The sequence below is a fragment of the Stegodyphus dumicola genome, chromosome 7 (assembly GCF_044657685.1).
Source record: "Stegodyphus dumicola isolate Sdum_Otavi_A_Nest chromosome 7, ASM4465768v1".
In the NCBI taxonomy this organism is placed as follows: Eukaryota; Metazoa; Arthropoda; class Arachnida; order Araneae; family Eresidae; genus Stegodyphus; species Stegodyphus dumicola.
In genome coordinates this window covers 39,033,434-39,046,853 of record NC_140774.1, presented here as the reverse complement: position 1 = coordinate 39,046,853, position 13,420 = coordinate 39,033,434, and the positions used below count along the sequence as shown (strand labels likewise).

The 13,420-nt window shown below is 33.8% G+C and overlaps 1 protein-coding gene across 1 annotated transcript in view; it reads left to right on the top strand.

Annotated features, from left to right (window-relative positions):
- Positions 1-13,420, top strand: part of LOC118185390 (protein gooseberry-like) — a 181,827-nt gene that overhangs the window by 156,853 nt on the left and 11,554 nt on the right. Inside the window, exons 5-6 of the mRNA XM_035355235.2 lie at positions 5,517-5,658; positions 8,202-8,350. Of these exons, the coding sequence (XP_035211126.1) occupies positions 5,517-5,658; positions 8,202-8,350 (291 nt within the window). The remainder of the gene's footprint in view (positions 1-5,516; positions 5,659-8,201; positions 8,351-13,420) is intronic.

Genomic DNA, 13,420 nt, shown 5'->3' with positions numbered 1-13,420 from the left:
AAAACGGTTGCTAGTTAAATCTCACTGTAATAAAATTTGCAAGTAAAATTTTACAACGAGAAGGAATACAGTAAATTTATACTTCCCAAATCCCAAACAAATATAAGTTACGTAAATATTCTCTTCTCTCTTCTCTTATTATGCTTCATTTAACATTACGAGAAAACTTTTTATTTAATCTTCTGAAGAATCCACTTTAGATACCTACCAATGAAAGGTTGTAGTCTTTTACTAATAAGATGAAAAATGTTCTACCTAAAAGCTCCTTTTCACACCACCGGATTTCAAAGAGTGCAATAAAACAGACGAATCGGATTAGGATCCGATTATTTGTGGAGTTTTATTTTGCTGTTTCATGGGTTCACGGGTGGAGGAACATCAAACAGACTTACCTTCCTATAAATCATATCTCAAATCTAAGACAACACCCGATGAGTGTTTGCGGCTGAGTTGGCTGCGGATGCTTTGAAAAAACTGGTCTTGGACCCATTCAGGATTTCAAACTTAAGTTGATTCTGTGAATTGCCTGTTTTAACTCTATTCAATCTTAATATTCTCGGGGGAAATTAAGTTGGTAGGAACTTGCCTTTACAATTAAATACTACTCTATTGGTGTTTAAACTTCTAATTTTTTTGGAAGTGTAGAAAAATTTAATCAAGAAAGTACTCGTATGTATGGGATATAACAAAAATAAAGCTGCTTATGTTAACGCTTTTATTTACTCAGAATAAATATACTCACAATAACTCATTTAGATATCAGAAAAGGAAACCACACTGAAAGAACAGGCTTTAAAAAATTGGTTTTCATTTACAAATTTGTACCAAGATTATATTTATACTTTTCTCGCATAACATTTAGAAGAAAGTTGAGTTGGCAAAATGTCTGCTTTGATGTTTTTGATGAAATTCATCTCTCGAGACCAAAAAGGAAAATCCCAACTAAAAAAAAAAAAAAAAAAAGGGGGAAGGAAAGGAAAAAGTTCCATTGTAATGGAAGTAATGTAGTATACTGATAGTATCATTTAAGTTCATATAAGCCTTATCGCAGCAAGAAGCAGTAATGAAGACCCATCATAGACTCACATTCATACGTGCTTTCACAAATTAACATTTGGTCAATACCAGTTTCCCTGAAATTTTCACCGAGACTAAAACTGAATTTGCAATGAAGTAAGATTAGCCTGACAGCGGAGAATTTGAGAAACCGGATTTCTGCAACTGTGGCTGAAATGTTCAAAGCAGCATTTTTAAATCAAATAAATTTTTCACTACGCAGTGATGGTTTAAATATTTAAAAAAGGCAAATGTATTAAAACCAGTAATAATAGATCTCATGGATTCTATAAATTACACTTAAAGAGCTCATAAGTTTAGAAAGACCAGGGTATGATCCCAGGAAAACCAATTTTTCCTCTTGAAAATCGTTACACTGAAAAGCTGACTTTGATTTCTGCAGTGCAAAATGTTTTTTGTGGGCTACAGTAGTGCCCTCGTAACTACTGTTAACAGTTCTAAGTCTTACCTTGAATAATAATGCAGATTATGTAAAAGATTAGTAGCTTCATTCTGTATTTGATTATCCAGCGGAATGAGCTGTTTGCATGACCGCTTCAGAGACTTGCAATCGCAACTTCATAACGGTGCATGGTCATAAAGGTTTCGGCACTTTTATGCAAATCGGCCAATATTCGGGAAAACAGAAACATTCATAAAGGTGCCCCCACCCTTAGACTGCTATCATACATCCTTTAGTTTAGAATGAACAAATGTTCCTATCTTCTTTTAACATTGAAAGATAGACGCAGGATATTTTTTTCTTTCCCAAAAAACTGTAAGTGGTTCGTTTTAGCAACCAATCAGCCATCAGCATCTAAACCACCATCATCGACCATCATTTGTAATGGAGAACTAGTATCCCCTTCCCATCTCCAAAGTGACCCGTCTTGATGGGCTGTTTTCTATCATGTAGCAGAGAAGAAAATTTTACTAAACAGTTGTTCTTACGAAATGTTTTGAATTTGTGATATGACCTTTAGGCAGATCAGCTTTTAACCCGTACAAAGACATCATCTTAAATGTACGGAAGAGTTAAAGGCCGGGGTACCACTATGTAAATAAGGTTTTAGTTTGCTACTTTGATTGGTAAAGCAAATAAAAATTCTACAGAGGCACAAAGGTGCCCTCACCTGAATAAAGTTTGAATTTTCAGGTTAGAGAATGATTCGCATAATGATACGATCACCTTTATGCCGGAACATTCTTAACATTAGACATTTTTTTAAATGAATGGCTCACTCGCACAAAGGTGCCGGCACATTTATGACGAGGCACCGTTGTGAAAGCGTTCTGGTTTACGTAATGTGTAAATTAAATTTGCTTTGCATAAGTTTCCTTTGAAAGTTCTCTATAAAGACACGCTAGCATCACAAGAACCTTTTTCATATTCTCCTCTTGAAATAGGTATATAATTAATTACTGAGTGCCTACTATAGGTATGTATTTTAGAAGGCTGTCCCATATTTTATGTTACACATCCAAAATTATGAAAATTCTTGTAGCAAAATCCTTCTTTCGCGAATGGAATCCTATCACTTTTCTGTCTTCATATTCTTTCGGCTTCTCTACGTTTCTAACAAACCGCTTTCCTGAAATAATTCTTTGATAGATTCTTCTTCTTCTCTCTACAGCCAACTCATCGGCCAAAAGTTAGTGAGTAGCAATAGGTATCGAGGAAGCTTACATCATCGCGTACCAAAGAAAAAAAAAAATAACGTGTGAGACAGAACCGGCGTACCGCCTTAAGAATAATAACAATATCTCGAAAAGAGAGAAGAAAAGATTACACTTGAAAAAAAAAAAAAAAAAAAAATCGAGACCTAAACCTGTTCTTTTGGGATGGGTTTTCGCTTCGAGACCCCCAGGTGAGTGCAGGGATTAGCGAAAGGTGCGAAGATGACTGATGTCACAGAGTGTAAGATCATTACCGCATAGGCGCGACGATGCGGTAGGTTCCAGGCATAAAAAATATCTATAAAAGGGCCGTGCAGGACCGCCTGGAGAAACCTGTAATTAAACGACCCCCTTCCCGTCAACGACATGGGGAGATGCGGGGGTTAACCACCCCCCGTCGATTCGACTTCACGTAATAGATTGTTTCTTTTTATCGCAGGGTTACACGGCTGCTGCCACTTTGGCCACTTTTTTTTCCTGCTTCATTCGCAACTAAACGCTGCTAATATGTCGTGGAATACGTAGCAGAGAGGAATGATTGTTTCAATTGTTTCGCTGTGGAGTACTGACTGGAGTTTTTGACTTCGATGACATGCGATGCAGTGCCGATGCCCGATTGAACTACCACAGATGGCTGTATGGATTTCTATGGAGTACAAGTAATCCGGTGTTTAAGTTCGTCAAAATTACCGTAACATGCAAAATTGTGTTATACGGAAAGAGCACAAAAATATGGTTTATTTTCAAAAGTTAATTAAAGGGTCACTTTTTTTGCTTTAAATACCAGAAACGTAGTTAACAAAATCATTTGACAAAACGTTTTAGCTCATTTCTTCCGTTTAAATAATAATACAATTGTTTTTAATAAATAGGAATCTATTGTTAAGAAGGTATTTGATTAATATATTTTAGAATTTCATTCCATTTATTTTATTTTATTACAAACTGCAACTGTTTTCTAGCAATTACCAAATTTAATAAGGATAATAATAACAGTATACTGCTAAAAATTATCTGCTAGTACTTACAGAAAATAAATCTTAGACACAAACCACTTAAAAAGAGAAAATACATATAAGTTACTAATTTTTAAGTTACTGATTTGAAGGGACAAAATGATAACTTAGCTATATAAATTCCAGCAGTTATTTCAATAAGCTCAGCGAATACTACGAACTTGATATACATAGATCGCATATGGTATGGTAATGTGCAGTAGCTTAGAAAGAGTATTGATGCTGGTCACAGTTTTGAGCCACTCTAAACTGCTATCTCTCCTTGAAAGTGCTGCTTGTAAACTCCTAAATTTACATACTACTGCCGATAAAATGAAAAAAGGAAAAGAGAAATAATAATTCAGTTGGTTAACTTATCAAGTTAAAACCTTACAACGATTGGCTGTTAAAGATTACCATTTTCTGTAATGAAAAGGTTCTTAGTTTACATGAAAGTATTTTAATCTTTTCGCAACATGTTTTTGTCGCAATATTTTATGGTATATCTTATGACATTTCCTTTCAAATTCATGTTATTTTGACACACGAAATATCTCAATTTCCCGTCACTAAATTTTTACAGTTGTGTAAAATTAATCTTTTGCGATAAAAGTTTCATTTTTTTATACAGTGGAACCTAGAGATACGAGTTTAATTTGTTCCAGCATTGAGATCGTATAGCGAATTTCTCGGATCTAGAAACAAACTTCCCCACTGAAAATAATGGAAATCCAGTTAATCCGTTCCGTATTCCCAAAAATATCAATATAAAACCAATTTTTCTAATAAACACTGGTAAATAATATAACCGTAGTTTACCTTTATGATAGCTTCCGACACCGACCTTTTAACTATTTCTCGTTAATTCACACCAACAACAGCTTCTCAACATCTTTTAGGAGTTTGGGATGGTGCTTGGAAGTAACGTAACTCCTTTGGCTACATCAAGTTTAATTTCTTCCTGCTTCTTCAGAATAGTGCAAATCGTCGATGTTGAAAGGCCGTAAGTCTTCGTCAATTTCGTCACTCTTACACGACGCTTCTTTATCTATGATTTCTTTCTTAATTTCAACGGCCATGGCTTCCTTCCCTTTCTTTGCAGCACTACTGAGGCAACAATCTTCTTGGGATGCATTGTGAAATAATTATTTTCACGTTAAATGTAATAAACAATTGACTCACAAGCGCACATATACGTAGATCAAATAATACCGAGTGATCTGACGACGGGATTCCCGTCAGATTCGGAAAATGGAGCCCCGCATACCAACACCCTGGCTCGTTGCTCGTTACTCGAGTCAATGCTCGTATTTAAAGACAAATGTTTCGCTCATACTTTACTCCTATCTTGCATTTCTCGTATATACAGGTGCTCGTATCCACTGTACTTCAGTGGCTCAAAGTTCCACTGTACTTCAGTCCACTGAAAAGGAGCTGAAGTTCCCAAAGCGTTCTTAAGATACAGAGCAATATTTCTGTGTTAAAGCTCTCAAGGGTGATTGGCCTAATTTCCGGCAAAAGTCTTCCATCAATGCCTTCATGGAAAGAGAAACTGCCTTATATTACGTTATAAATACAGAAAACCACAAAAGCTCCCGTGCAGCCGACACGTTTACCGGACTTCGAACCTGGTCGAACTACAAGTGTTTAGTGATCTTACCGCTTGGCCGCTGGTGGGCCTTCATCTGCTAATTTGATTGTTGCGATTCTAGAACTTGTTAGGTTGTAATTCTTGATAATATATGTTGCATTAATGAATAACTTCATTTATACTGAAACGTCTTTCAGGTATGGTTCAGCAATCGAAGAGCTCGTTGGAGGAAACAGTTAGGCAGCCAGAATCTTAACAGCTACAGCTCTCTAAATTTTGGTTACCAGCATGCCAACCCTTATCTAGTCTCAGATGCAACGTCTTACTCTATGCATACAGGTAACTAACTTTTTCCAGAAATTTTATCAAAAACTTGAAAAATGTTATAACTTTTTAATTTTTTTTTATTTTGCTGATTTTGCATCCAAGTAAAGATGTCTAAGACTTAACTTTCAGTGCAGAATTTCTTTATTGATCTTTAGCGGTTGTTTTTAATTAACAAAAATGATACATCACAGCAAAATTTTCATTGGTTGACTATTTTACATATTAAACAGGAAAGAACAATAAAATCCCAGAACTTTTTTTTTTTTTTTTTTTTTTTTTTTTTTCATTAAAGACATAGCCTGGGCGCATATTTCACAAGTGCACATCTGTGTAGCCACCGAGGGAGTGGCTTCTAGGATGGACCAATGAGCATCCTGTGATATTTCTGTCATGTCACATGACCTTTCGCGTGCTTTAAGATTAAGCACGATGGTTGAAAATTTTCTGTCGCGCAATTTTCTGTACAAAACAATTAAAGCATCGTCGATTGCTTCTGAAACTTTTCATTGCGAAGTTAGTTCAAATATAGGCAATTATGAAGATTTCACTACATGGTTGAAATAAATACAAACACATGTTGGATACTTCGCAAAAAATATCGATGTGAAATATTACTTAAGTGGTAAATAAGATGAAGAAAGAAATATGTGATAAACATCTGAGCCAAAATGCAACTTTTACATAAAACTATGCGTATGAGAAAAATACTTATACCAGTTATATATGTAAATAGAAGTCAGCACTTTTTATTGCAGTCTATATGAAAAAGATGTTCTATAATAATAAGCAATGCAGAATTTTATTCAAAGTGAACTTTACTCATTTGCATTCATATACATTTAGTGTGTTAAATTTCTGATTTAATAACTGGCTCTTAAATGTATTGTCTACACAAGAAATAATACTCATCAAAGAGTGAATTTATCTTACTCACAACGAATATATTCAATTTATTTACATATGATTTTTAATGTTAGCAATGGATATAATCAGATTATATGTATTCTGAATCTTACACTTTAAAAATCAAAAGAATGCAAGCACTGAAATAAGAAAACACTAGATTCATTGCAACCCTTTCAGTCATTCTCAGCTCAATTAAAAAATATGCACTTGAATTCTCTTAACCCACATAATATGCAGTGAACATCAGTCCAAATATTAATGCGTGATAAAAATTGCGAAAGTGATAAAAATCGCGATTAATCAAACTCAGAAAACGAAAGCACTACGAGATTTTCTACTATTACGCCATATATTTATAACTGCGAAACAAATGCAAATTAAAACGTAAACAATATATGCTCACATGCACGAAGATTTAGCATCACAAGAGCAATAGCAGCTCATTGGTCCATTTTCGAAACTCCTCCCTCAGTAGCTACGCTGATGTGCACTTGTGAAATATGCAGCCCGGGCATATCTACTGCGATTAAAAATTACGCCTTATTCACTTCATGTTATGACTCTCGTGTCGTTTACTTCGCGTGTGTGTTCTCCATAGCATAATTTAAAATAAAAAATTTTTAAGCCACAGATTTGTAATTTCCTAACTTGAACTGTAGAGACATTAGGTATTTTTTGGAAGCAGGCAAGATGAAAAATATGCAACGCCTTCGCTGGGATCGAACCATGGACCTCTCAATAACGCGCTGAGCCTGCAGACCACTACACCACTAAGGCTCGCTAAGAAGGCGGGAGAAATACCTTATAGAACTACCATTTTAAGTCATTTAATGTAACGGCCAGTTAGGTGATCCATAAATCAAGATTTATGGATCACCTAGATAATAATAATCATAAATCAAGATAAATAATTTAGCAGTTGAATGAAGTGCTGTAATGCTAACATCAAAACACTGACATTTTATTACCACAATTTGTGAGTTAACAGAAGCAATAGAAGCGCTTTCTGCAGGAAGAGGCCAAACATGTCTGGAGTAATAGGCAAATTAAAAGTTCCAGCGTACAAGAAATGATACTCATTTGACATGAGCACCTGGAAATGAACCACTTTTGTCTACCAGCTACTTACTGTACATTAATTCTTCACTTGTCTACAATCCTCGCTCAATTTCAAGCGGCAGTGAGGTAACGGAAGAATAATCACAGAAACAAATCACTTCGGTGTGAAAGAACATAACAATTATTTATATTTAGCGAGCAGCTTTTACGTTCGAATCCAAGCCTTCCCTTTGCGTTAGGGAATTCTTCTGGAGTGAATTTTTGTACACATGATCATGATAAAATAAAAATTAAAAGTAACTTACAATAAACATTACCGTCTAATGATTAAGGTCGGGATTTAATATTATGCCAATGCAAATTATCACGAACACCTCACTCTAGCTTACATCATCTAACAGTTGTGCCAAATGCATTTATTCAAAATGAAACTTAAGACAGAATATATTTCCTTGCAAAGAAATTTACATCATATTATCAGGTTGAAATTGCAGAAAATCAAAGCGGAATCAGTATTGTTTCACGAAGAAGAATAGCATGAATTTCTGTTTCATCTTTGAATAAATATTTACTTACTTTTTTAATTTCAGATACGTCTTCGCTTCAGGCGGGTTCAACAGTTCCCTTACACCACCATCATTTGCATACGAACCCTGGTGATGCAAGAACCTCTCTAACTTACCCCAATCCCTTAGCGGAATGTGCTTATGTTGCCAACAATCCTGCTTTACAGTCACAGGTATGTTGTAACTTACTAGAAAAATCCATAAAAAAAATCTGATGTGTACACCACATGACTTCCTTGTATTGGAATATTAAATTGGAATATTAAATTAACGCATTTTTTCTTGCATTTCATTTAAACTTATTGGATTGAATTAAATCTACTTCGCCGACAGAGCATAAACCACAATAGAATAAATGCATTCTTTAAAATTCACTCTAGTATTTGATTACCATAGCGACACTCTGGCGCTAGATTCACTTAACAGTATTAATAATTATATAACAGTTAACTTATATAATAATTTTATAACGGAAACTAAGTTAACTGTTATATAATCCAATAATTATATAACAGTTAACTTATACATTTCGTTCATATTATAACTCATAATGCATAAAATTTATATCACTTAAAGAATAGGATTATCTAATCGTTGCCACATGTTCTATTCAAATACTAGAATAAAGCTAGAATGATGTATAAAAGAAATTAAGCAAACATAACAAAAACGAAACAGTTTTTCACAGACGATTGAGTATTTCTCATTTAATTAATTCAGTTCTCACTTCGCGAGAACGCAAAAATACATAAAAACTCAAAATATCTATATTAAAAATTACGAAGTAAATCTCAAACGCTTAGTTCTTCGAAAAAATTCCAGAAAGGATTAAGCATGATTTAAATCATAAATGAAGGCGTTATCTTTGTTGTTGCGAAGCGAAGTTTCTCTAGATTGGCAACAAATCCACTAGTCTCCTGTTTCAAATGTAAACATCAAAGGCCGCCATTAAAAAAGGCTTAGCGGCCATTAAACAACTTTAAAATTGCTGATAATTCTAAAAATATTGCACACAGATTTACTAAAGGCATAAAATCCTTAACCGGAAGATAAAAACGACATAATTCAATCATTTTTAAAGCAAAAAAATGTACAATTTACAAACATATAAGAGTAAAGAAACTGAGATCACTGAGCCGGGTAATAGAGTGGATATATATATAAATATATTTATATACGTTTGGTGCGACCGATTGCAACCAAAATACGAGGTGCACATCTACATGTTAAGCAGTCCTATATACAAAATTTCAACGTTCTGAGGCTACTCGTTTTTGAGTTATGCGAGCGTACGTACGTACATACGTTCGTACAGACGCCCCGAAAAATTCTCTTCAGAATTAATTTTAAAGCAGTTTTATAATTTTTTTGAAGGAAAAAAGTATTTTATTCTGTCCTTACGTACAGATATCACGCAAAAACATCGTTAAATTGCATTTGATAGCGGTCAAAATGGATATTTTCGTTGAAATATGTTGCCTGAAACTTTTCGCGATTACAATACTTCCTTTTTACTTCGTACAAGGAAGTAAAAAGTATCTTCAGTAACTTCATAGAAATTTAGATTTAACATTGAAGCTAAAAAATTATTATAATGCAAGCTGTAACCAGCAAGAGACAAAGTAATAAATTATTTCTAAATCCTTTGTTACTTTTATTGCTTTCTTCTAGTATATGCATTATATCTAAGCGTTTCTCCGATGTACTTATGACAAGAATACCTGACCACAGGTGGCATTAGGGTCTAACATTTATAATAATTGCAGTCAAACTGGTGACTATGCTGATAATCTTTTATTCAAATTCCAGATAAGGTGCAAACATTTCTGACTGTAAAGTTTTTGTGGAATATGGAAACTTTAAATCCTCTGATACTAAAATTCTCTTGAGGGGTTGTTGGCATAAGAAAAAAGGGTAATCAATACTTGGATCTCAAACTCTGGATTGCATTCCATAAAAGCTGACGTTGAACCGCGTAAAACCATGTAGTCACCTCTGGCTCTTAAAGTCTGTTGCTGACGACAGGTTGCGCGTCTTCGGACGCTCAGTACTGTTAATAAAACCGCACATGGCTTTAGACTTCGTCAGTGTCCGCTACCTTCCACATTAATTCCCTCTTTTTCGTTTCATTCATTCCTTGAATGTCACTCTTTAATGCAGCGTTGTGTCCCCTTTTTACTTCCTTGTACGAAGTAAAAAGGAAGTATTGTAATCGCGAAAAGTTTCGGGCAGCATATTTCAACGACAATATCCATTTTAACCGCTATCGAATGCAATTTAACGATGTTTTTGCGTGATATCTGTACGTAAGGACAGAATAAAATACTCTTTTCATTCAAAAAAAAAAAAAAAAATATAAAACTGCTTTAAAATTAATTCTGAAGAGAATTTTCCGTGGCGTCTGTACGAACGTATGTACGTACGTGCGTGCGTACGTACGTATCTTGCATAACTCAAAAACGAGTAGCCTCAGAACGTTGAAATTTTGTATATAGGACTGCTTAACATGTAGATGTGCACCTCGTATTTTGGTTGCAATCGGTCGCACCAAACGTATATAAATATATTTATATACGTATTTTATATTTATATATATATCCACTCTATTACCCGGCTCAGTGATCTCAGTTTCTTTACTCTTATATGTTTGTAAATTGTACATTTTTTGCTTTAAAAATGATTGAATTATGTTGTTTTTATCTTCCGGTTAAGGATTTTATGCCTTTAGTAAATCTGTGTGCAATATTTTTAGAATTGTGCAATATTTTAGAATTTATTATTAATTTTAAAGTTGTTTAATGGCCGCTAAGCCTGTTTTTAATGGCGGCCATTGATGTTTACATTTGAAACAGGAGACTAGTGGATTTGTTGCCAATCTAGAGAAACTTCGCTTCGCAACAACAAAGATAACGCCTTCATTTATGATTTAAATCATGCTTAATCCTTTCTGGAATTTTTTCGAAGAAATAAGCGTTTGAGATTTACTTTGTAATTTTTAATATAGATATTTTGAGTTTTTATGTATTTTTGCGTTCTTGCGAATTGAGAACTGAATTAATTAAATGAGAAATACTCAATTGTCTGTGAAAAACTTTTTGTTTTGTTGCTTAATATCTTTTATACATAGTTCTAGCTTTATTATAGTATTTGAATAGAACATGTGGCAACGATTAGATAATTCTTTAAATGATATACATTTTGTGCATTCTGAGTTATAATATGAATGAAATATAATACTGTTAAGTAAACCTAGCGCCAGAGTTTCGCTATGGTAAACAAAGTGAATTTTAAAGAATGCATTTATTCTATTGTGGTTTATGCGCTGTCGGCGAAGTAGGTTTAATTCAATCTAATAAGTTTAAATAAAATGCAAGAAAAAATGCGTATAATTTAATATTCCGTACAAGGATGTCATTTGTGGTGTACACATCAGATTTTTTATTATTAAGTTTACATCTAGTTAAAGCAACAAAGCGGCGGTTCCACTGCTCCAAAATTAAAGTGTAACAGATGCATTATTAAGAATAATATAATTGTGTTATTAAACATATAAATAAATCCTCTTCAAACGCGACCATCCATAATTCTAAAGAATTTTGGAGCTCTGTGGATGTTGTAGTCACAGAGTGGTGATGTTCACTGCCAGTGTTTGTTTATGTTTTCAAAAATACCTGTTTATTTCAGAAGCATTGCTTAAGGAGTTAGCCGCCACTATAGGGTTCGCTATAATTATTTTTTAATAGATGATGTAATTAATTTAATCTAATGCCAAGTAAAAAATAAAACTATGTTTTTTTCCTTCAATTAGCTGTTATGTGGGTTTGTTTTCTGTACATTTTTTATTTTAGACCACTGATATATATGTCCATGTGCATTGAACATATTAAAAAAATTGCATAATAAAATTATAAAAAATTTAAAACATTAATAATAATTTTTCTATTATCATACAGCATACTATACGCAGCAGTCTGATCTTTATAACACATGCAATTATAAATATATATTCATATAATTATAAAATTTTATTAGAAATGTTATATGTGCAGTTAGGTCAAGCGAAAGTGAGCCATGCGTAGCTAAGGGGGAGATGCTTGGTTTGGTTTGGTTTCTTTGGTTATGGCAAAGTGCGCTAGGGCTATATGCCTAAGGGAATGTTTGCCTTCATGGAGGTCTTTCCAAGGAAAACTGGCTCATATCCACGCTACATATAAGGAAAACCACGAAAACGTTCGCGCAGCCAACCCGTTTGCCTGCAGTCGAACTCAAGTCGAACTACTACTGCTCAGCGACTTCATTACTCTGCCGCTAAAATGTTGCACCCTTAAATGATTCAACAATAGAAAATGCACCAAAAGTGGTTCATTTCGTTTCCTAACAGCTCTGATTAATGGGGAAATTTCAACAATTGTTCAAGTTTTCACCCTCGTAAAACGTCTAGCAAGAAGAACATTTACTTTTACTTTACGAATATCATTGATTTGCAATCTTGTAAATATTTATTCTTATATATATGAACACTAATAACATTAATATGCAAGCATATAAATTTCTTTCGGATTTAAACACTTTTTTATTTAAAAAATTTTCCCCTGTTTCCACGTAAAAAGTTTAAAAAAAAAAAAAAAAAAAAAAAAAAAGGGGGGATTTAAAAACTTCGATTTCTTAATCTTTAATCTTAAATCTTTAAATTATATTATCTTTTCTCATGCAATTCGAAATTATTTTTACTTTATGCTCTTTTTTTCTGAGCAATTTTGCAAGAATATTGTAGTCTTTGAATATAAGAATAATTCAGTCATTTGAAATGAAATAAAAAAAAATATTTTGGTCCGAAGAGTATTGAACGATATGAAAGAGAAATTTCAATCCACTAAACTCATATTCCTTATGCGATGAGTTTTATCACATATTCGTGAAATGAAATAACACCAAAAGAAATTGCAATTATTTAAAAAGATAGAAATTGTGTTATGAGGTGTAATCCGATGCAATGCTCGCTATTCCGCAAAGCTACAGGCTGCGGCAGGGAAACTTCCTTATTATTAACGAGCGCCATCTAGCGACATTACATTTATTCCGAGAAGGGTGGGGTGGCGCTCATTGAAAAGAGCGGTATCTAAAGTTTTATGTCATGTAAGTTTAATACCGATCATGCAGTGGACGAGAGAGGAGGGCGCATTCTCCTCGGAGTCGTACTTTTCAACATACTGCATTTTCATCCATATAAATTGGCTTTAGCA